This window comes from Lissotriton vulgaris, chromosome 3_1 (assembly GCF_964263255.1).
Source record: "Lissotriton vulgaris chromosome 3_1, aLisVul1.2, whole genome shotgun sequence".
Taxonomy (NCBI): Eukaryota; Metazoa; Chordata; class Amphibia; order Caudata; family Salamandridae; genus Lissotriton; species Lissotriton vulgaris.
Genome location: NC_141689.1, coordinates 163,322,405 through 163,344,983, shown reverse-complemented (window position 1 = coordinate 163,344,983; position 22,579 = coordinate 163,322,405). Strand labels below are relative to the sequence as shown.

The window sequence follows — 22,579 nt, the reverse complement described above, 5'->3', positions numbered from 1 at the left end:
TAGACCTTTGGCCGCCCGTGGCAGTTCCTTCGCTTGCCGCCCCGCGGCGGCCGCATGCAAGAGCGCAGAGGGTGCTGGCGATTCCTATGTTTGATCCCCGCAACAGCCACAGGTAAGAGCACCCCAAAAACTCATACCGCCCCCTTCGTTATCCCTTTGCTACGCCACTGACCGACCGACCTTTCTTCTTACTTCCATTAGTGTGACGCAAAATGTAAGTATAGAAACTTAGAGTTCTTGGTAGCTGCTTCCAATGATAAGTGCATCTATTCAGTCACTTGCCTGAAGTGCTGCAAATAGTGACAAAGGTTTCCTTCGCTATTGGACAGGACCCTTGCATTCTATCTTCAGTTCCATCTATGTATAATTTTTCTTTGTTTTCTCATTAACTAAATTGTCATTACCACATTTAATATCTGTGTTCCTAGGTTGAATGAGTATGCTTGTGATTGATCCCAGCAGTGGCTGCCTTGAGGGGTGGTGTGTGTTGGGGGGTGGGAATGGAAAAAATTGTTTAAAAAAGTAAACTTACCTTCCCTTCCCTGCCATACGCCTCCCCTCCATCCTCTTTGTCTGCACTGGCAGCACCCGAAGCCGACAATACTAGCCAACCACGACGGTGCATGAGCCGCATCATGATTGGTCGGAGCAGCCTATTTGGCCACACAGGCAGTGCCTGGGAGCCTGGGCATGTTCTCCATCGGGCTGTGCAGCACTGCCAGTTGGCGAACATGCTAAGTGTGCTAGAATGTTTTGCCCGGCCCAAGAGGGCCAGCGAACCTTTAATGCTTACGTAGGGAGTGCAAACCACTCCTCAATTTGCTCATCCCGTCCCGACCTGGTTCCAGTCCCTCACAGAAAAATAAAAAGATAATAAAGTCTTATTATCATTTTATTTTTATTTTTGCACAGCTCATATATCAGTGAGGCAAAGCTCCTCCGTCTTAGCAGAGGGGCCACCACTGATGGTCCTTCTATACTAATCTAGTCCTTCGGATAGTCTATGAGCACAGTTTTGCTTTTTACAGACTATAGGGGATGCATATCAGAGCTACAGTCAAATGATACCTCTGGACAACTATTGTTGACTAGGCATTTATGCTTTTAAGTTTAATGTGAACAACTCATTATAGATATTTTTGCCAAAAATATTTTTGATGTAGCTTTTACCTGTGTGTTTCTAATTCATCCTATATTGCAGACTTTGTTGAATTTATTTGTGCTGAAGAAGGCTATCTTTTTTCCTAAGATCTAATAAGTCTATAAACAGACAGAGGTGGGACAGTTGGATATCATTTCATCTTCTCCTAAAGTAGTGGAATAAGAAATACCTCTGAGTTCCCCAGTAATTGGATGTTTGCCCATCTTTTAAAATCTCAGAGTTAAAGTTCAATATTTTCTGAAATTACACCAATTTTCTACTGAGCTTAAAGTACATAATTTGTTCCATTTCAAGACATGTCACTCAGCGGCTCTCAAGTAGACTTCCCCCAAGTAGAAGTATTGAATCTGTTCTGCTGTTGGTCTTTCATGACTTGCAGACAGCTGCCGTTTGAAACAATACCGCTGCTCTCATTTTATTCAATATATAAGCAGCTATAGACACTTGACCATTCCATATTAATTCCCAACTAAAAGGTTTCGGCAGGTACAGCACCTTGCTAGCCTTGTTGAACTCTTTTGAAGAGTCCTTTTGGACAGCAGCTTTCTTCCCAATACTCATAGTTGTTACACAGGGTTCATTTTTTCCCTTCTTCCACTTTTGCAACTGATGTTATGTTATGTTATGTTATGTTATCCTGATTTATTGAGCGCACAGCTGCCCCAGCAAAGGGGCGTCCTGGCGCTAGTGCAGAACAAAACCGGACAGGAGGTGGGAAACACAACACGACGGCAACAAGAACTAAGGGGCTAAGGGGAAAAGAAAAGTTTTAACCGCCTTCCTAAAAGCCAGGAGCTCATCGATGGCACGGATGTGGACGGGCAAGGAATTCCACAGTTTGGCGGCAAGGACTCGGAAGGAGCGGCCGCCAATCCTGGATCTCTTGAAACGGGGAACAGTGGCAAGGTGGAGAACAGAAGACCGCAGAGAACGAGCTGGAACATAAGGAGAAATGAGTTGCTGCAGAATCTGAGGAGAGGAAAGCTTAAGGATTTTGAATGTCAAAATCAAAGATTTAAACTTTATTCTCTGTGCCACCGGGAGCCAATGAAGATTAAAAATGGTTCTCCTAGCTGAACAAAATTTAGGCAAACCAACCAGAGCCCTGGCGGCAGCGTTCTGGACGCATTGGAGACGGGAGAGCTCAGCCTGATTGATTTCAAGAAAAAGAGAGCTGGCATAGTCTAATTTAGACAGAATCAAAGCTTGCACAATAAGTTGACGTGTAGGAGCGTCAAAGTATTTGAAGGTGGACCGAAGCTGACGCAAGATTCCAAAGCAAGATGCCGCGGTCTTTTTAGTGTGAGTGGAAAAGCTCAGTTGGGAGTCAAACCATACCCCGAGGTTTTTGACTTCAGTGACAGGGGTAGGGGTAGGACCCGCATTTTTCTTTTTCTGGCTTACTTATCTACCGACCCCCGGGCCCTGATGCTGCTTTCAGGGCTGCTCTTCCGGAGGCAGTCAGTTCCCTGGCCCTAAAGACGGCCAATTTCAACATAATAGGGGATCTCAATCTCCATTTTGATTCCCCCTGTCCCTCTGCGGCCAGTAGCACTTGTGCTGATCTGGAGGCTCTCCAACTTTCTCAACTAGTTCTTCATGACACACATATTGGTGGTCATACCCTTGACCCTTTTTTTACTTCTCTTACATCGGTCAAAGTCCTGCCTCCTAGACCTATGGCTTGGACTGACCACCACCTAATTGAATGTCATCTCTCACTTGAAGATCCTCCTGCAGCTGCCCCTACTCCTATTATTTCTAGGCGCCCGTGGAAAAAGTTGAAACTCAATGATTTCCATCTGCTTTTAGCTGAAGCCCCTCTGGCTCCTTTCACGGATGTGGAGTCCGGCTATAATCTATACTGCCGCTGGCTCACTAATGCGTTGGACAAGCTCATTCCTCATGCCTTGACTAAACAACAGCGCAGCCATCCCAGTCCTTGGTATGATGATGCTCTTCGACTTTTAAAAAAATCTTGCAAACAAGCCGAAAGAGCCTGGCGCAAGTCTTATGACCCGGCTAGGAAAGCTCTGTACCTCGCCACCATCAAGACCTATCATAGAGCCATCTGCAGGGCCAGGGCCGCCTACTTCTCACGTGAATTCAGTGCTAGTTCCAACCCTAGCAAACTTATCTTTAAAGCACTGAAAGATCTTACTGCCTGTAGAGCCTCTACCGCTGAGATCTGCTCTGCCTCCCACTGTGAGGATTTGGCCGCTTTTTTTATCAATAAAGTGGAAGGAATTTATCGAGCCTTTCCCAGCTCTACAGGTTCCCGGCAGCGTATCACAGCCACTTCTAAAACTACTCTCTCGCTGTCTTATCTTCCGGAGCTTTCTACGGAGGAGTTTGACAAACTCGCGATTAGGGTGAAATCGGGTTCCCCGAAAGATCCCTTGCGGCCCTCACAATTTAGAGAATCCTCCGTCTGCCTTCCTCCGCTCTGTAAACTTATTAATCTATCACTGTCCTCTGGCTCTGTACCAGTTGCCTGGAAACAGGCGCAGGTAATTCCTATCCTGAAAAAACCTGCTTTGGACCCTAAAAAAGCTGAACACTATCGCCCCATCTCTCTCCTCCCGTGGGCTGCTAAGCTGACTGAGGCCCATGTTAATACTATTCTAGCAAAACATCTCCATTCTGCGAATATTTTAGATCCCTCGCAGAATGGGTTCAGGCCCGGCCATAGCACCGAGACGGCGCTCCTGTATATGGCTGAACATCTTCGCATGTTAGAGGATTCAGGTCACACGGCGGCACTTGTGCTCCTCGATCTAAGTGCCGCCTTCCACACTGTCTCCCATGACATTCTACTCCAACGTCTGGTTGAGGCAGGGGTGGATAAGCTGGCCCTTGAATGGTTCAGATCTTTTCTATCTGATCGCTCCTTCAGGGTCATCACTCCCCCCTTTGAATCCAAACCTCATGCGATTGCCCAGGGCGTCCCCCAGGGATCGGCCTTAAGCCCCACTCTTTTTAATCTTTATGTCCAGCCACTGGCTGATGTCGCCATGCGTGGGAACCTCTCCATCGTGTCCTACGCAGACGACACGCAGCTTGCGGTTGCGATTAGTGGGGCTTCCGATCTCGAGGCAGCCAAGTTCCGTGAGGGACTCATATCTGTGGCCCACTGGATGAATGATAATTTCCTACAATTGAATGCTAAAAAAACCGAGGTGCTCATTGTGGGGAAACAAATTCATCTGTGGGGTGACAGCTGGTGGCCACGCGAGCTCGGTCTTTTTGTCTGTAAATTCTACACTCACACTGATGATACTCAACCTATTTTCAACTCAATTGAACTAACGCCATCCCTTTCATACTCAAGATTGCTTATGTAGCGTAAAGAGTCGGATGGACCAGAACTGTTGAAAAATTAACATTGGAATAACTGATACCCTAAAAGTTGGAAATGATCCCTTTGCCTGGTCTCCCTTTATCTCCGGCCTACCACCTTTGGTCCTTTTCCTGTGCCTATTTGATACATTAAAAAACTTAGAATTACACCAGATTTAGAAATTAGTTGAACAGCCAGGTAGCTGCAGCTGCCTCATCCTGTCAGAGCAAACTGAGTCTTAGTATGGCCCTACCCTGTGGAAAGTAGAAAAGTAATATTAATGGCAGGCATGTGATTTAGATTAGGCCTCTGAAATCCTCTTTAGAAACTACATTCAATCCAAAATCAAGCAGCTAGACTAGCCACTTTTGTCTCCTGTTTTAGCTCCATCTAGAGTAGGATATATTTCCAAACTCTCTGTTGTTCAACAAGTGATTACATGGAAATGACCCAGATTCTCTAAAAGCCAACATCGATGGATGCAGTCCTGCTACCAGTTCTCTTTGATCATCCTAAGCACATTTGCTTGTGCAATCTCCCTTCAGAAATCATCCTTCAGAGATAAAGTCTTCTTTCCCCTGATCTATCGTAGCGCTGACTATTTACTGGCAGTATCTTTTAATTGGCATTTCACTCACTCGTGATTAAGCGCCCAGCCCCCAGCGTAGCGCTCCGCATTTCCGTAGTTTATTTCAGCTAATTGTATATATTGTGCTACGTGTATTGCGCTGTCACTGCAGTTGTCCATCTCAGCCTTTAATATTATCTGCCACCTGTGTGCATAGCGCTGCTGCTCGCATTAGTTGTGCTCGCATTAGTTGTTGTGCATTTAATTAGCCCTCGCATAGCGCCGTGTTGTTGTTTGGGAGCCCTCCATTTTGTTGTGCCTGCAGCCCGTCCCTCCCCCTTCGCTAACGCCTCCCAGCTCCCCCTCCCACCCACGAAGCACTTGGAACTACTCGGCTGAGGAGCCCCTGTGACCAGCTGAACTCCTAGTGAAGCGGTTGCTCCTGCCCACCTCCTGACCGACCTACAAGCGCCACTGTGGTATCGTAGCGCTGACTATTTACTGGCAGTATCTTTTAATTGGCATTTCACTCACTCGTGGTTAAGCGCCCAGCCCCCAGCGTAGCGCTCCGCATTTGCGTAGTTTATTTCAGCTAATTGCATATATTGTGCTACGTGTATTGCGCTGTCACTGCAGTTGTCCATCTCAGCCTTTAATATTATCTGCCACCTGTGTGCATAGCGCTGCTGCTCGCATTAGTTGTGCTCGCATTAGTTGTTGTGCATTTAATTAGCCCTCGCATAGCGCCGTGTTGTTGTTTGGGAGCCCTCCATTTTGTTGTGCCTGCAGCCCGTCCCTCCCCCTTCGCTAACGCCTCCCAGCTCCCCCTCCCACCCACGAAGCACTTGGAACTACTCGGCTGAGGAGCCCCTGTGACCAGCTGAGCTCCTAGTGAAGCGGTTGCTCCTGCCCACCTCCCGACCGACCTACAAGCGCCACTGTGGTATCGTAGCGCTGACTATTTACTGGCAGTATCTTTTAATTGGCATTTCACTCACTCGTGATTAAGCACCCAGCCCCCAGCGTAGCGCTCCGCATTTGCGTAGTTTATTTCAGCTAATTGCATATATTGTGCTTCGTGTATTGCGCTGTCACTGCAGTTGTCCATCTCAGGCTTTAATATTATCTGTCACCTGTGTGCATAGCGCTGCTGCTCGCATTAGTTGTGCTCGCATTAGTTGTTGTTTATTTAATTAGCCCTCGCATAGCGCCGTGTTGTTGTTTGGGAGCCCTCCATTTTGTTGTGCCTGCAGCCCGTCCCTCCCCCTTCGCTAACGCCTCCCAGCTCCCCCTCCCACGCTCCGCCCCTCCACCATCCATTTTTGGCCAATGTCCCCACGTGCAGCGTCCACGCGCTACGGCCGCGCCGAAGGTGCGCCAAAGGTAAGCCCGTCTACGTCCGTCCGCGCCTGGACCGCGCCCAGCGCCAGAGCCCCTGGTTCTCGTAATGTCCACCCCTCCCACATTACTTACGATGCCACCACCCTACTAGCCCTCAACTCCGGTCGTTCCCTCAACTGCGCCCAAGCCGCCCCTGGACACACCCATGGACCCTTTTCCTGCAACTCCTGCAAGTTCGACGGCACCAAGAACAACTCCTCATCTACGATCACACAACAGATATCCGACCCCAACCACCTACAATGCATCATGCTCAACACCCGATCAGTCCACAGGCACGCCATTGACCTCTGGAATCTACTATCCACCATCTCTCCAGACGTCGCCTTCCTATCAGAAACATGGATGAACGCCACATCAGCCCCAGACATCACCATTGCCATCCCGGAAGACTATAAGATCATACGCAAGGACCGTACCGGCCACACAGGGGGAGGTATCGCTATCGTCCATAAGAAATCAATCCGCATCTCAACCAGCTCAGACGTCAATCTCGCCAACTCTGAACACCTTCACTTCCAGATCCACATCGACCCCAAAACCACACTCAGAGGCACCCTCCAGGACCCCGCGCACAGTTTAGTGAAGACATCACGGACTTCATCACTCCACACGCGCTCCCCTCCAAGGATTACATCCTTTTGGGAGACCTCAACTTTCACCTTGAAAAGAACAACGACCGCAACACCACCACCCTTTTGGACAACCTCGCCAACCTCGGACTTAAACAACTTGTCACCACCTCCACCCACATCGCAGGTCACACACTTGACCCTATCTTCACCTCCAGCAAACATGTCTCCTTCAGCCACACCACAGCTCTCCTTTGGACTGACCACAGCTGCGTTCACTTCACCTACAACAAGCCCACTTCCAACAACCACCCCCAACCCACTCTGCAAAGAAACTGGAACAAAATCACCATCGACCAGATCTCCTCATCGCTTCTTCAAAACCCCCCAGCCCACTCCTCAAACCCAGACCAAGCAGCCACCAACCTCACCCAATGGTTATCCAACAGCGCCGACATCTTAGCACCACTGAAAAAACGACAAATCAAACTAGGCAGCAAGAAGGCCTCCTGGTTCAACGATGATCTTAAGAAATCCAAGAAACTGTGTCGCTCCCTTGAGAAGGCCTGGAAAAAAGACCCTACAACCAGCACCAAGGACGCCTTCAGAAACGCCACCCGCATACACCACCAACTGATCCGGAATGCCAAGAAAGCCGCTTTCAAGGACCGACTAGATAACAACGCCCACAACAGCAAGGAATTATTCAGCATCGTCAAGGAATTTACCAACCCCTCGGCCAACTCCAACGACATCACCCCCTCTCAAGCCCTCTGCGACTCCCTAGCCTCATTCTTCCACAACAAAATTGCAGACATCCACAACAGCTTTGACAACCGACCCGAAGACCAACCCACCCAACCCCCTACAGGACCCCCACTCCCCTTGAACATCCTCAATGACTGGAAGCCAATCTCCACTGAGGACACCATCCGTCTGATGAACTCTATCCACTCAGGATCCCCCACAGAACCATGCCCTCACCACATCTTTAACAAAGCAGACTCCATTATAGCACCGCACCTCCGAGACGTCATCAACTGCTCCCTCAACTCCGCAACCTTCCCGGAAAGCTGGAAACATGCCGAACTCAGCGCCCTCCTGAAGAAACCCACAGCTGACCCCACCGAACTCAAAAACTACCGCCCTATCTCACTCCTTCCATTCCCGGCCAAAGTCATCGAGAAAGCGGTCAACAACCAGCTCGCCGCATTCCTCGAAACCAACAAATCCCTCGACTCCTCACAATCCGGCTTCCGAGCCAAGCACAGCACTGAAACCGCCCTCATCGCAGCAACAGACGACATTCGAACTCTACTGGACAATGGATACACAGTCGCCCTCATCCTCCTCGACCTCTCCGCAGCCTTCGACACGGTCTGTCATAGCACCCTTTTACAACGACACAGAAACGTCGGAATCCATGGAAAAGCACTGGAATGGATCACCTCGTTCCTTACTGGAAGAACCCAGAGAGTCCTCCTCCCACCATTCAAGTCAGAGGCCACTGAAGTCATCTGCGGCGTACCCCAAGGGTCCTCACTCAGCCCCACCCTCTTCAACGTATACATGAGCCCCCTCACGGCCATCGCACGCCAACACAACCTCAACATCATCTCCTACGCCGACGACACTCAACTGATCCTATCACTCACCAAAGACCCGAACACGGCCAAAACCAACCTGCATGAAGGAATGAAAGAAGTAGCCGAATGGATGAAGCACAGCCGTCTGAAACTGAACTCAGACAAAACAGAAGTCCTCATCCTAGGCACCTCCCCCTCCACCTGGGATGACTCTTGGTGGCCAGAGGCCCTTGGAAAAGCACCTATCCCGACGGACCACGCAGGCAACCTGGGCGTCATCCTGGATTCCTCACTCTCGATGAACAGACAAGTCAACGCCGTTTCTTCATCTTGCTTCAACATTCTTCGCATGCTCAAAAAAACATTTCACTGGATCCCCACCGAAACTAGAAAAACAGTCACTCACGCTCTGGTCACGAGCCAACTGGACTACGGAAACACCCTCTACGCCGGTACCACCGCAAAAATCCAGAAAAAACTCCAATGCATCCAGAACGCTTCAGCCAGACTCATACTAGACATCCCACGTAAAGACCACATCTCTGGTCACCTGAAAAACCTCCACTGGCTCCCCGTCAATAAGAGGATTACTTTCCGGCTCCTAACCCACGCACACAAAGCACTCTACGAAATCGGACCCGAATGCCTCAACACACGACTGTCCTTCTACACCCCCTCCCGCCAGCTACGATCCTCCAACCAAGCCCTTGCCACTGTACCTCGCATCAACAAAACCACCATGGGAGGTAGATCCTTCTCCTACCTGGCAGCTAAAATCTGGAACTCACTTCCCACTCATCTTCGCCTTACTCAGAACCACCTAGCATTCAGAAAGCAACTTAAAACGTGGATATTTGACAAGTAACTCCCCACCCTTCCTCAAGCGCCTTGAGACCCTCTGGGTATGTAGCGCGCTATACAAATTTATTGACTTGACTTGACTTGACTCTTCCCCAGAACAACCATGCATTAGTGATAAAAAGCATTTCTTCACAACTTCTCATTAAGATCTTTTTTTTTAACTAGGGGTGTGTGAAAATCACATAATTGGCATACACCTAATACAGCTAAATGCAAATCAGTCATGTAGCCTTATATTTTAGTGAAGAATGTGTCCTTGCATCAATTTTTGAAACAAGGACATAATTGGGGCTAAATCATTACCAGCCAATCACATTCTTGTTCCCACTATATAATTTTGCCGCAAACTGGTGTTTGATGTGGAATAATGGAGTAAGTTCATGTTATGCTTGTTTTGGCCTTATCTGCAGCGTCACTCCTGGCTTTTAGAACTCTGTGCAGTTTAACACTGCTAAGAAGTGCTAAAGCACTTGTGCTCTCTTCTTAAAACATGGTAGAATTGACCTACACCCAGTAGACACATTCAATTTATTTATAAGTCCATAGTAAAGTGAAACTACATGTACCCATTGCCTGTACATTAAAAGCTTCAAGTGGGAGTGCAGCACATACTGTAAACACCCACTTAATTAGCCCTTTAAAAACATGTCTTAGACCTGCCACTTAAGCCTGGGTGCAGTTTTAAACTGCCATGGCGACCTGGTAAGACCTTTTTCAGGCCAATCCTTCCTTATTAAAACATATGTATCACCCCTAGAGTAGCCCCTAAGCAACCCATCGGGCAGGATGCAGTGTATTTAAAAAGCTGGATATGTATGTTTAAGTTTTAAATGTCCTGGTATTGAAAAACTCCTAAATTCTCCTATTGAATAACTACGGGTTACCTTTTTACATTTAATAAGTGCTAATGTTTTGATCTAGAGATAGTATGAATGTCATTTTTACACTTAAATGAATTGTAATGTAAAACCATTTATAATGGTAACGTTGGATTGTAAGTCACCTTTCTAGACATGCCACGTTTATAAAGTTGGCATTTTTTTGTCCTAACCAGGGTGTCTTCTGGGTCACATGTCTGGGTGTAGTTGGCAGGTGGCTTTGTGTATTTTTCCAAGACAGTGACCCCCGTGGGACTAGCAGTTAGGAGGATGGATGGGCCATCTTTCCAGGAGGGGAGTGGAGGAGCTGTTCCCTGCCCCAATTACATTTCAAAGGGGCTGCCTCCAGCACACTCACAAAGTACTTTACACCAGCCTATTGTCACCTCAGACCTCTCGGAGCCTGGGCAGGGAAGAACGAAATTCCAGAATCATCTATGTGGGGAAAACTCTAGAAGTTTCTTCCACTTCAAAGTTGGCACCGCCTATAAAAATAGGACCCTCAGACTCACTCTTGAGCACACTCCTAGACCTATGGACACTACAGAAGAAGGACTGCCCTGCTGCCAGAAGATTTCCCTGCTACTTGATGCCTGCACTGCTCTGTGAGAAGAGAGACTGGACCTGCTTCCTTGATCCCAATGCTGAGTAACTCAAAATATGAGTTAGTTGTCTTACCTCCATTTTTGAGCTACAGTCTCACAACACGCTCCAGAGGCCTGCCTGCACATGCCTACTGGACCCGATACTCTGGATCTGCCTGGACCTGCCTGAGCCCTGCTGGCCTCTGCTGGAGTGAGCCCCTCATCACCAAGAGGTATCCCCCCAGAGCCCGGACCCTCGGCTGGAGTCAGAGAGCACTGCTCCTGGCCTAACTAAAGTTTCCCGAACAGAAGGCCCCCCCCCAAAAGGGATGTAGGCAGGTTCAAGGGGGAAAAAACCAAACAATCAATAAGAACAAAGGAGAGCCCTGCCAATTTTTTTTTTTACATAAGGCCCTGCATAGGGTCCTGGATATATATCAAGACAACGGAACCACCCATGAGCAGGTCAAGGAGCATCATGGGTGGTTCCGTTGTCTTGATAAATATCCAGGACCCTATACAGGGACTTATGTAAATAAAATGTTGGCAGGGTTCTCCTTTGTTCTAACTAAAGTTTCCATCAAATCCGACAAAAAGCCCTGTAAAGCCTGGCAGCACAGCTGCAAGCTTCATTGGAACCAACACCCAGCGATGCCAAACGACGCCAAAACCTCTCCGCACAGCAGAAAACTTCATCAGAACCAAAACCAAACAACGCAAAGTCACACAAAGTCTCACAGCACAGCATGATCGGAACTGACACCGGACAACTTGAAGCATCGGAAAGCAACGCTGCACAGACTGTGTTTCGAGGACGCAAGGTACAATCCTTAGCAGGCCAAATTTATTCCTGAGCCCAGCCTGCCCTCCATTGTGGTGGGCCTGAACATATGGCTTTGTCCTGGTCAAGCATGGCCAGATCACCTCAGTTGGCGTTTTGGGCCTTTTGGCACTACTTTTACCTTAACCTTAAAAATCAATATCTCCAGTTCTACCGATTGGATTTTTGTAATTTTGGTCTCAAATTATTTATTACATTCCAATGTATTTTTCTTAACTGGGAGATTTTGCTTGTGTTATGTTTCACTTTATTACTGTTTGTGTTCTGCATAAACACTTTACACATTGCCACTAAGTTAAGCCAAGACTGCTTATGTGCGAAGCTAATCGTGAATTGAGCTCAGGTTAATTTAGTGACTTTGTGGTTCACCCCAAGGATTGTGGTTAATGCTTGAGAAGGTTTTCCACCATCCTCAATAAAAAAAACAAATTTTACACAAGTTATGTGAATTGTGCCCTGGCCATTACATCCTTTCTTTGCTCCTAGCATCCCCTCTGCATTCAATGTTTCATCCTAGTCTTATCTCATTTTAGCCCAAAGAGACAATGGTGTATGTAAAACACTTTACAAATACCTCTAACATATCATAACGGTTCCCAAAGCCTACTCCTATTAAATTCTAAATGTCTCCTTGCCCATCCTCAACATGGCCACTTTGACTGGGACTGTGCCCATGAGCAATAACTACTGTAAGTTCAGCTGTTACAAACTGTAGTTTCTCCATTTAGTTAAAATACTACAATATGAATTAGGTGCTCCAGCTTACCTTTCGAACCAGATAGTTAAAAAAAAATGTGATGATAGTATGTTTCATAATATAGTTATAAGCATGTACTTGTAACAAGTGTTTGTGTTATTCTGCTTATTATTTTAATTTTTACTTATAATAGAACCAGTGTTTTATGGAAAAGGGTATTTCTTTCAATGAATACAACTCACATTTTGGCATTACTACAATGTTTCCCTTAAAGTTGTGACTTTGTGCCCTCCAGGTTAGAACCAATGATTCCATTTCTGAAACCTCAGCCCTGTGTCACAGAGGGCGACTTCACATTGCAATCTGTGTAGCCAATGAGGCCAGTGTGACTGTAGATCCCAGCACTGGCTATCTGCCTTGCCTGGCAGCCCAAGAGAGAATACGTTTATAGGGTGCTTTGTGAGGTTTCTTTGAGGTTCTTCTAGTTGTTTAGGACAAAAGCGATATCAAATAAAGCACCCGGATGCCTTCGGGTCTAGATAGCACTATATGAAACTCAAAAATAAATTAATAAACTCCACACAGGAAAATGAAAGCCACATTTAAAAAATCAGACACTGCAAACCTAATGGGAGCAGAAAAGAAGCCTGAAACCTTCACTAATGAATTGTAGCCAGAGGGGAGCTCCGCTCAGCATCTGATCTGAATACTCATTGTGAAGCCTTCTGTTTGTTTTCTCATTGCCACAGCATAAGTCACGTGGGACCCATGTCCGAGAGCAGCCCGGCCAGCAGCGGCAGCGGCAAGAGCCAGGAGAAGGCCCTGCTGGACCCCGAGGAGACCAGGTGAGGCGAAGGCCGTGTGGGGGGTGCTGGTGTGTGTGTGTGTGGGGGGGGGGGGTGTCCCGCTCTTAGGGCCTGCTCTGGCCAGAGGTGCACTGCTTGTTTACACTCGATCCCACGGTTTTATTATAGGTCCTCCTTGGCTGCCTGGCTCATAGCAGCTGTTTTACGCACGAGTTCTGCAAAGAGAAGTATGAAAAAGAATGGGCGAGACACAAACTGTGCCAACAATACCACACACAGCAGTCTAGAGAGAATATAACATACACACATAGAAAGGAGGTGTGCAAAGGCCCTGCACACCACACAGAAAAGCACACACACTCTACAACACAAGCATACCACAAAGTATATAGGGTAAAGTTTCTGTGTACGGCCTAAATTCAGTTTTGAAATGAAGAAAGGGCTTCATACTTATATTTGCAATGGTAAACCTCTCACATATAAACGGATTTTGTTTTGAAGATTTGATTACACGCATGTTTTATGACGCTGTATATGTTTTTATTTATTTTGGGCACCACTTCTTTTAAGATAACTTGAACGCCATCCCATCTTGCAGTTTATTCAGTAAAACCTGGCCACAGCTTGTGGGGGCCATTAGGACATTCCAGAGCTTCTTACAGAAAGGATGTGTTTCATCATAAAACGCTCTCTGTCAGCAGAAACTTTTCTTTCTAGGCGCTTAACCCATTTCATTGACTAAAATATGTAGTAGAACTGAACATAAGAAAGGAACAGCATCACGTTGTATTTTGTCCCAGTCAGCTTTGGGGTGCCGCTTGATAATTAGATATTGAGAGCTTAATTTAGACCAACATCAACACATTTTATTATATAGATTACATATGATAATATGCCTTAGAGATTGAGTCCTTAATTTAGAAAAACGACACATTTTAATTTATAGATTACATACCTTGGGACCTTCTGAGACTGACCCTTGTTTGGCGTCGTCGACAGTCTGAATAACATCTTGATTAAGACATCTCACCTATTTTTCCTGCTATACCAACCCCTGATAATCACTCATCAATACCCAAACCACAGGGAATGCGCAAGCAATAAGGTTCAAAAGCATTGTTACAAGTTATGATGTGTTGATAAGTGTACTTTGTTCACTGTATATCTTTCATTTTTGTTTGTTTTTCAACCAAAAATCTTATAAAATGCATACATACATATGCAGACAAAGAGGGTCTTGTAGTCAGGTCTCTTCGTCTATTGGTGTTGCGTGGTGTCATTCATATATGGTTCTGCACACCATAATGTACTGCGTACAGCATAGGGCAGCTGGTCGCCCACTGCACTCGTTGGCTCCCCTTGCTGTAAGTGACAAATGTTGCCTGTGCACAATGTGGTCATCCCTACATTAAGGAGCCGATTACGATGCAGCCGTTTAGGGTCGCATTGTAATGGGCCGGTCGGTTTACTTTCCGACCGCCTCATTATGTTGGAGGCGGTCGTAAAGTAAACCAATCGGTCATTCCAGCTGACTTCCGACGGGCTCGTCCTCATCCGGCCTGTAATCTCAAGGGCGGAATTACAATGCACGGTTTTGGACATGGTTTCCACGCCGGCCTGTCCGACATGGAAACCATGTCGGAAAGCATGTTTGCAGGTCCACAGCAGAACCACTTTGGTGCACGACCTCCGGTTGGTGGCCAAGGAGGCACCTGTGGTGCCCTGCCTAATAATCCCTCCACCTTGTGGCAGGCACGTTGAGGTGCCTGCCCCGGGCAGCAGGAATGAACTGCACCACCCTTTCCTCAATGAGAGCTTGTGGTATGGACGGTTTACGGCGGTAACACAAGATTCCATTGAGAAAAAGGGTCCATGCGATTGAACTGTATTCAGTTGCATTAATATCAGTCGGTCGGAACCGGGGAAGTGATTCCGCCAGACATCATAATCAGCCCCGAAGTAGTGCATATCATTATCTGAGCTCATGGGACCAAATTTCTATTTATAAATGTGTTTAAACATTTTTATTTGCTAGGGCCCAGCATCTACCCCAGACTGCCTTTGGGCTTCTTGCTCATTTTAATGTGTGCATCGCACTTTACTTACTGTATTAGTATTTTACCCTACCAAAATTGCTAGGAGACCTCTTGAATAGCAAAATAATAATAAACTATTTTAAAAAAGCATTCCAAAAACGCCATACAACTCGTGCTTGTGTGTTCATATACAGTGTGGCTATCTTAGAAGGGTTTTAATTACATATAAAAACAATTCCAAGATGTCTGCCTTTGTGCCCACATGAACAATCAACCTTTTTGGATTCTTTAATAAAGAAAAAATCTTTGCAAAATGGCTGCCCACCAGTGGACTTGCATACACATGCATCTGCACATGCAGGAATGGATAGTTGTCCACCTTCCAATACATTTTGCTAAATATTAGAATTACTTTACTGTTTCAAAGTGCCTAATTATTAATATTGAAGTACAGCAAAGGAAATGAGCATTGGTGAAACCAATATCTCTGCAGGCAAGAGCCCGTCTATTGTCTTTGCCAATGCATAAAGATAAAAAGGTGGAAGGCAGAAACAATAAGAAAAAAACTATTCAAATGAGTATTTTTTTTTTAGAGAGTATAGTTTGTAATCATATTTTGTGTTTCTTCAGCAGACAAGTGGACTGGAACACATTCTTAAAGGAAAATGCCATCTTCATCCTTGCTGCTCGCCCAAACAGTGCGTGTATCCACCTGCGACCACCAGTATAGAGGCTATCAGAAGTCCATGGAGGGATTGTGGAATAGAAAGACTACAAACTCCATCCGACCCAATGCATGAAGTTGAGAAAGAATATGAAGCGGGTGTTTGGGGACATCAACTTTAGAGCTGGAAAATCCCACCATCTACGGGTTGTTAGCCAGGAATTTGCAGCCTCTCAATTTCCTCTTCTTCTGAGTTTAACGACAAGGCGCTGCACTCTCCTGTGTGCTTGCCCTCTGATGTCTCCAACCAATCGCTTTAGTGCTAAGTGTATTGACTGATGGAAAATGGACCATAAAAACACTCAGCTCCTTTGGATCTCCTGTGTCAATTGCCCATTGGACACTTCTGCTATTGCTGGCAAGAAAGAAGCATGGCTTGATTGAGCCTACTTAACGTTGATTTCAGTTGTGGAGACTGGCTTCATCCGATGGACTATGTAGCAGTCAGAAGCGGGAGCTTCCGTGAATTCCCAGGCAACGGCACCAATGTTTTGTAGATGCTCTGAAATTAGGGTCAGTGAAATTGCTTCGTAGACTTTGGTTCTGTGGTGAGACTACTATATTCATGACAGTATCCTGCAGCATCCCTCTTTGTCCCAAAAACCATTTGGTCCCTTAAAGATTGTACTTGCCGAAACCATCTGAGATGAACTTTCAACTCCCCATCCCTCTTCCCAGCTTACGTAGATCCTGGGCAGCTGAACTACCATCTCGTGTCACCAACGCTGCTGTCAACAAAGTGTATTTCTTTGACCCAGAGATGGACAGTGTCAGAAACATGAACACATTGTACATTCAAGGAATGGTAAGGCTGTTCCTGTTTGGAAAAAATAGAGAGTTGTTCTTTCAAAATTAGCATAAGACTGTGGCCTGCCACATACTGAATGGACACGGAGTGCACATTCTTCAACGTACACATAGGGTTCGACCTTCCACTCAGCGAATTGACGTGGCTGTGTTGGCGCTTGTGGCGTTTTCTCGCTCGTTGCAATTCATTATCTGGCTTAATATATACTCATTGTCATGTAACGGTAACACATTCCGAAAGGTAGAATGTTGTAAGTACCCAAGAGGTGCTCTAAGCATAACACCACTAGAGTAGGGCTCATTGAATAAGGTTCCAAGTTCTGGGCCAGCCCCTTCCACCTTGAGCTAGCTCACTTCCCTATCTGTGACCTATTGCTCAGTCACTAGACACTCATGCAAGTGAGAGTGAATGCTTGTCAGTAACCTTGGAGAGATGCAAGGAGCATGTACATCTTACATGTGATCAAAAGAAGCATCACATCTATTATCCCCCCACTCTACCTAGCAGTATCAACAATGGTACACAGACATTATTTGAGGCGACCAAAAGCACAATTTGCAATCATATGCAAACGGAAATATGTTTAAAAGAACTCCATTTGAGACATCCACAGCTGATGCAAATCACACCATTCAGCTATTCTAATGTTAAACACTTATGTACTCATATGTCATTATACCACAATAAATGTCCTCCTATAACCAATGTTAAACTGACATACTGTTATAGTTAGTCTGAAAGCTAACTATTGATAACCAAACCGATCCATAGGGCAGCCACCGGGTATTCCTCATCAGCCTCTTACATACACCATTTAGGGCCTACAACAAACCCAGGAAGGCTCTACTTATGAACTATGGTCCCATCACATCAGTTTTTATCAGATATGTAGACCTCATAAGATGCTTCTCTGATTCTTTTCTTATTGTCGGCATTCAGTGCTGTTCTTGCATTAGAAATATATACGTATTGGTTTTGTCTATATTAACAACATAAGAAAACTGCTGTTTGTTGCTGGCCAACATCACTAAGGTAGTAAAAAGAAAGACAATTCTGCTAATGTCCTTTTGTTAGAGACCATTTATCACTATTACCAGTGGCGTTTGACACTGCCACCCGACTGGGAGACAGCACAGCGAGCTAGGACATGTGTATTTTGGAGAAGACAAACATTTTAGATCTTTATAGGACAGCAATCTATCTTGACGTGTCTTGAGATGAACTGAGATGAAGTCCCAGAGCTAGGCAGTCTGCACAAAGAAGACATGATCTGCCATTCAATTTAGGATACAGATGGCTCAAATTAAGGATAACTTGCTATTTAGCACAATATCATAACTTGATAGCATGTACTCCTCTGTTCCAGTTGTGTTTGTTACAGTTGCTGTTTTGTAACAGCAAAAGTATGTTTTTTTCCATGATATCTTTGTACAACGTTGACCTTTGCTGCCACAATAAGCAAAGCCAGGGAAACACTGTGCAAGTAAATGTTTCTGAGCTGGCTGCAGACCTGCATCTTTATGGGCCTGCTGTTTTGGAAATAATGTGTTTTTTGGACACAAAACCTACTCACTGCTATGAGGCCAGATCACAGGAAAGAGCCCTCTTATACAAAGGGTAAACGTGCAATCTAAGCCATATGCTGTGTCCTAATAAATCCCCAGACTTGGTAAAACACCAAGTGATGCTTGTGAGGTGGAGCTAAATTACATTTCTGTTTTTATGCTAGTGTTAGGATATCGAAGTTTATAGACTAATCACGTAGTCTATAGGTAAATTAATAATTTAAGGAGATGGGTTATCAAAGTAAGTTTAAATCACAACAACATCTTCACAGCATTAGCAGTCTCCTTCCCAGCTCAATTGACTTCAATATATTTGTTATCATTTTATTGCTAACTCAGTTCACTCAAAACCGTCTAATATTCTCCTCTTTACAAACAAACTTGTATTTTTATGCTTAACAAACAACATAAATCTGCTCACATCCAGAATGAAATCATGAGGAACGTAGAGGTACATATTGCATATCATTTAAAATACCTAAATACATGTGGTAAACATGTTGACTGTAAATCAGTGGTTAGAATGTAGCATGGCATTGTAAATTAACTAACAGTAGCTATGTGTTGGTACTGCAAGTCTGTCACTAAATGGTATTCCAATACCAATCACAAATTTGTCCATGTTTTTTGAGGCAGAGAGTGCATCTCATTTCTCCTGAGAACACCATCTTCTTGCTTTCAAGACATTCAAAGTGGATATGACGGTTCACGCATTGTCTGTCACCTGAAAAACTAATGGACCTGTCTATGGGGATTATTGTATGTAAGCGGGCTATATAGAATGTCTTGCCATCCCTGCCACACAAGCAGACCATGATCTTGTGGTTTCTTAGCTCATAAATGTGTACGCTGCTATGCTTTTGATTTACACCCCAGTCTTATCCAAAACCTGTTTCCAAAAGAATAAGTGTTGAAGACATTCAGTCTCCAACATGGTGCTTCCTTCTCAGCCACTGGTCTCCTAGTATTCTAACATCATATAAATGAAAAAAAATTCTAGATCAAATCATCCATTACTTAATTTGTAAAACATTAAGTACCAGGGCCCCTCTCTGGAAGCCACAGCAACTTGCATCACCCATTGCCCCTGACAGTGGTACCAATAAAACTACCAATACAACTGTTAACCAGCCCACTCCTAGAAGTCTGACAATTCAGACAATTCCAGGACACCCAAAACAATAACAACAGTGTGGAATAGTCTGAAATGTAATTTTAATGTATATTTCATTTCAGATACTGTGGGTGTGCTCATCTGAAGAGTAGACAGACAGCACCACCATGTGGTTTACTTAAATTAGTGCCAGTGCTAAGAATAATGGGCCGATGCAGAGCACCAGAACACACCGGCTCAAATTAAGCACTGCAGTTACCTTTTTTCAAAGAAATTGGTTAATATTCTATATTTACTAAACTCCTTGTTATCCTTTAGCTCACATGTATGTTTATGGCTGTAAAACAAGCTTTCCTCTTCAAATGTTTATATTTATACAATTATTTATTTTATTTATGTATTGAGAATTATTTTTTGCACTTTTTCGTTGAAGCATTATTGAGCGCCACCATGACTTTTTCATAGAATATGATACTGTATACAAAGCTGTACTCACACAAAGTACTTCGGGAAGCACTCTTGTGATGCAGGGAAAACTGTTGTGCTGTAAGGATGTTGTGCTGCGGCACATCACCCACAGCGTGTATGGCACCCTGAGGGCTGTTTAAGGTGAGGAGTGATGAGACTATCTCACTCCACAGGTGCATCTCACGACATCCTGGATCTCATCCAACTCATTTATTATTTAACTGTATTTCAGTAACCATAAAATAGACAAAATGGCTGCCACAAACAGGACTGTCAAATTAAAACCTTCTTCATACGGTTGCCAAACCCTGGTAATTCTGACCAGGTTAGGCCATGGATTGCATTTTATTTTATGATAGAGGGTGTGATTGCAGTTTATTTTATGATAGAGGTAGTGATTGAATTTTACTTAATGATGGAGGTAGTGATTACATTTTATTTTATGATAGAGGTAGTCATGCATCTCCTCTAGTACAACCTTACTCTGAAGTGTATTTATTATAAACAAACTGCTGTATATGTATTTATTATGTACTTTGTTTACAGGACTACTATTGTTTTCACTCACATATGGACATCTTTCAAAAACATCTAATAGCATGATTGTTTGGAAAATGTTAAAACAATATCAGGAAGGAGAATAGTTTGCCAAGGAACTGCCAGGGGAACAGGTATCTTTAAGTTATGTTCTGAAAATATAGACTTTAAAATATAGAAACCTTGAAATGAAATAAACAAATTGGGGAATGCAAACACATGTAAACATTTCTCTTGGGGTAGATCTCATTCTCAAAGCTCACCAACAGACCATAATCATTTCAGTCAGATTTCTCTCCATCACACTTTAAACAGATATGTGCTCAGACTCATATCCTACCCATTGTACCTCTTTTCCTTTCTTTCTACCCACGCTTACATGCACCATCAGCCACCCATACTCACTCTCTTATCACTCTCCTATCACAACTAGCGACTTTAACCCTGTGGACTACCTCTAGTTACAATAATATTTTAAAGTCATTATTTGGCTGGAATTTGGAATGTTTTTACATGACATTATTTGGTAGATACATACTTTGGTGTGTTGATGTTACAGAAGTCTTAATTTTGTATTAGGGAATGTAGTCTATATATTTTAAGTCTATATTTTCACATAGAACAATCATGATCAGATATTGTGGAATGTAAAAGGCGGGGTGGGCACCTCTGCGTTGTACTGTAAGCACACGTTTAGACACTACTGGCTGGACCAAAGGATTAAATTGCCTATTTCAATCAACCAAATGGGTTGTACTAATTTAAAATGGAATCGGAGGACCTACCTTTCCATGATACACTGCTGTCCCATGAGATGTTGTAGAATGAGAAGCCGGTTTGCAAAAACAATGTATATGGAAAGAGTACGACTGATGAAATGGGGGTAGAAGAACGTCCAATTCAATGTGTACAAATATGTAAAGATGGACTAGAATGATAGACCATTGACCTTGTCTACATACAAGCAAACAACGATGTAATACTTGTGAGGCTGTAACAGTGTAAACTAGTGCGATAGGCAAACATAATGTAAGCTGGGAAGGATAAACAAGTGAGAGTACACAATAAAATACTACCTTAAGGACCAGAAGAGGTGTGACGCTCATCATTCTATTTTTCTACATTAATAATGATTATGTGATTGTGCTGTTAGCATCCTCTGTTTATAATGGGATTTATTTTAAGAAAGATATTGTTACAATGGTAAATAAAATAGTTTTTCCGCAGCCTCTATGAAGGTAAGCATCCTTTGAAGGCCTCCATCTGCCACATGCAGCCAATCATTGCCTTCCAAAAAAGGTAATAGCTGGACTCATTCCAATCATGGTGAACAACTTGGATGACACATAAAGTGAATGATGTTATGTTATGTTATTTTTATTTTGTATTGCGCACAGCAACCCAACAAGGGTTTCCCAGCGCAAGCCATAACAGAAGCTAGGCGATATCGGAATTAGCAATGTTGGTTAAAAAAACAGGGTTTTAATTGTTTCCGAAAGATGGAAAACAGCTTCTCCCTCCTCATCCCATCAGGTAAGGAATTCCATAAGGTTGGCCCAAGAAGAGAAAAGGAGGGGCCTCCCATTTTCGACAATTTAAATCTCGGGATTTCAAACAGTTCTCCTGATGCAGAGCGAAGTAGGCGCCGGGGATGGTACTCATGAACCAGATCTTGTAGATATTTGGGGGCAGAGCCGATCTTTATTCTGAACATATAGCATAATGCTTTAAATTGTATGCTATGTTCTACCTTAAGCCAATGCAGTTCTCTCAGGGCATTTCCCATGCTGGACATTCTGGGAAAGCCACAGAGCAATCTGGCTGCAGAATTTTGCACCACCTGAAGCTTACGTAGTACCTCTCTGTTAGACCCCTGAAAGAGAATGTTACCGTAGTCCAGGCGAGATGTTACTAGAGCATGGACGACTGTTCTTTGGGTGTTAACAGGGAGCATCCAGATTGTTTTTTTTAGCCATTTTAAGATGGTATAACAGGTGGCTGCTGTCTGAACTGCCTGTTGTTTCATTGACA

At 44.6% G+C, this 22,579-nt stretch overlaps 1 protein-coding gene across 2 annotated transcripts in view; it reads left to right on the top strand.

Annotated features, from left to right (window-relative positions):
* The window catches only part of PHF24 (PHD finger protein 24), a 528,118-nt gene extending 507,481 nt beyond the window's left edge, over positions 1-20,637 (top strand). The window contains exons 7-8 of one of the 2 annotated variants that reach the window (XM_086960262.1): positions 13,240-13,335; positions 15,966-20,637. In XM_086960262.1, the coding sequence (XP_086816388.1) occupies positions 13,240-13,335; positions 15,966-16,062 (193 nt within the window). In that variant the 3' untranslated portion in view covers positions 16,063-20,637. Of the gene's footprint in view, positions 1-13,239; positions 13,336-15,962 lie in introns of both variants that reach the window. The other variant, XM_086960261.1, reaches the window with a different exon arrangement.
* Positions 20,638-22,579: the final 1,942 nt, after the last annotated feature.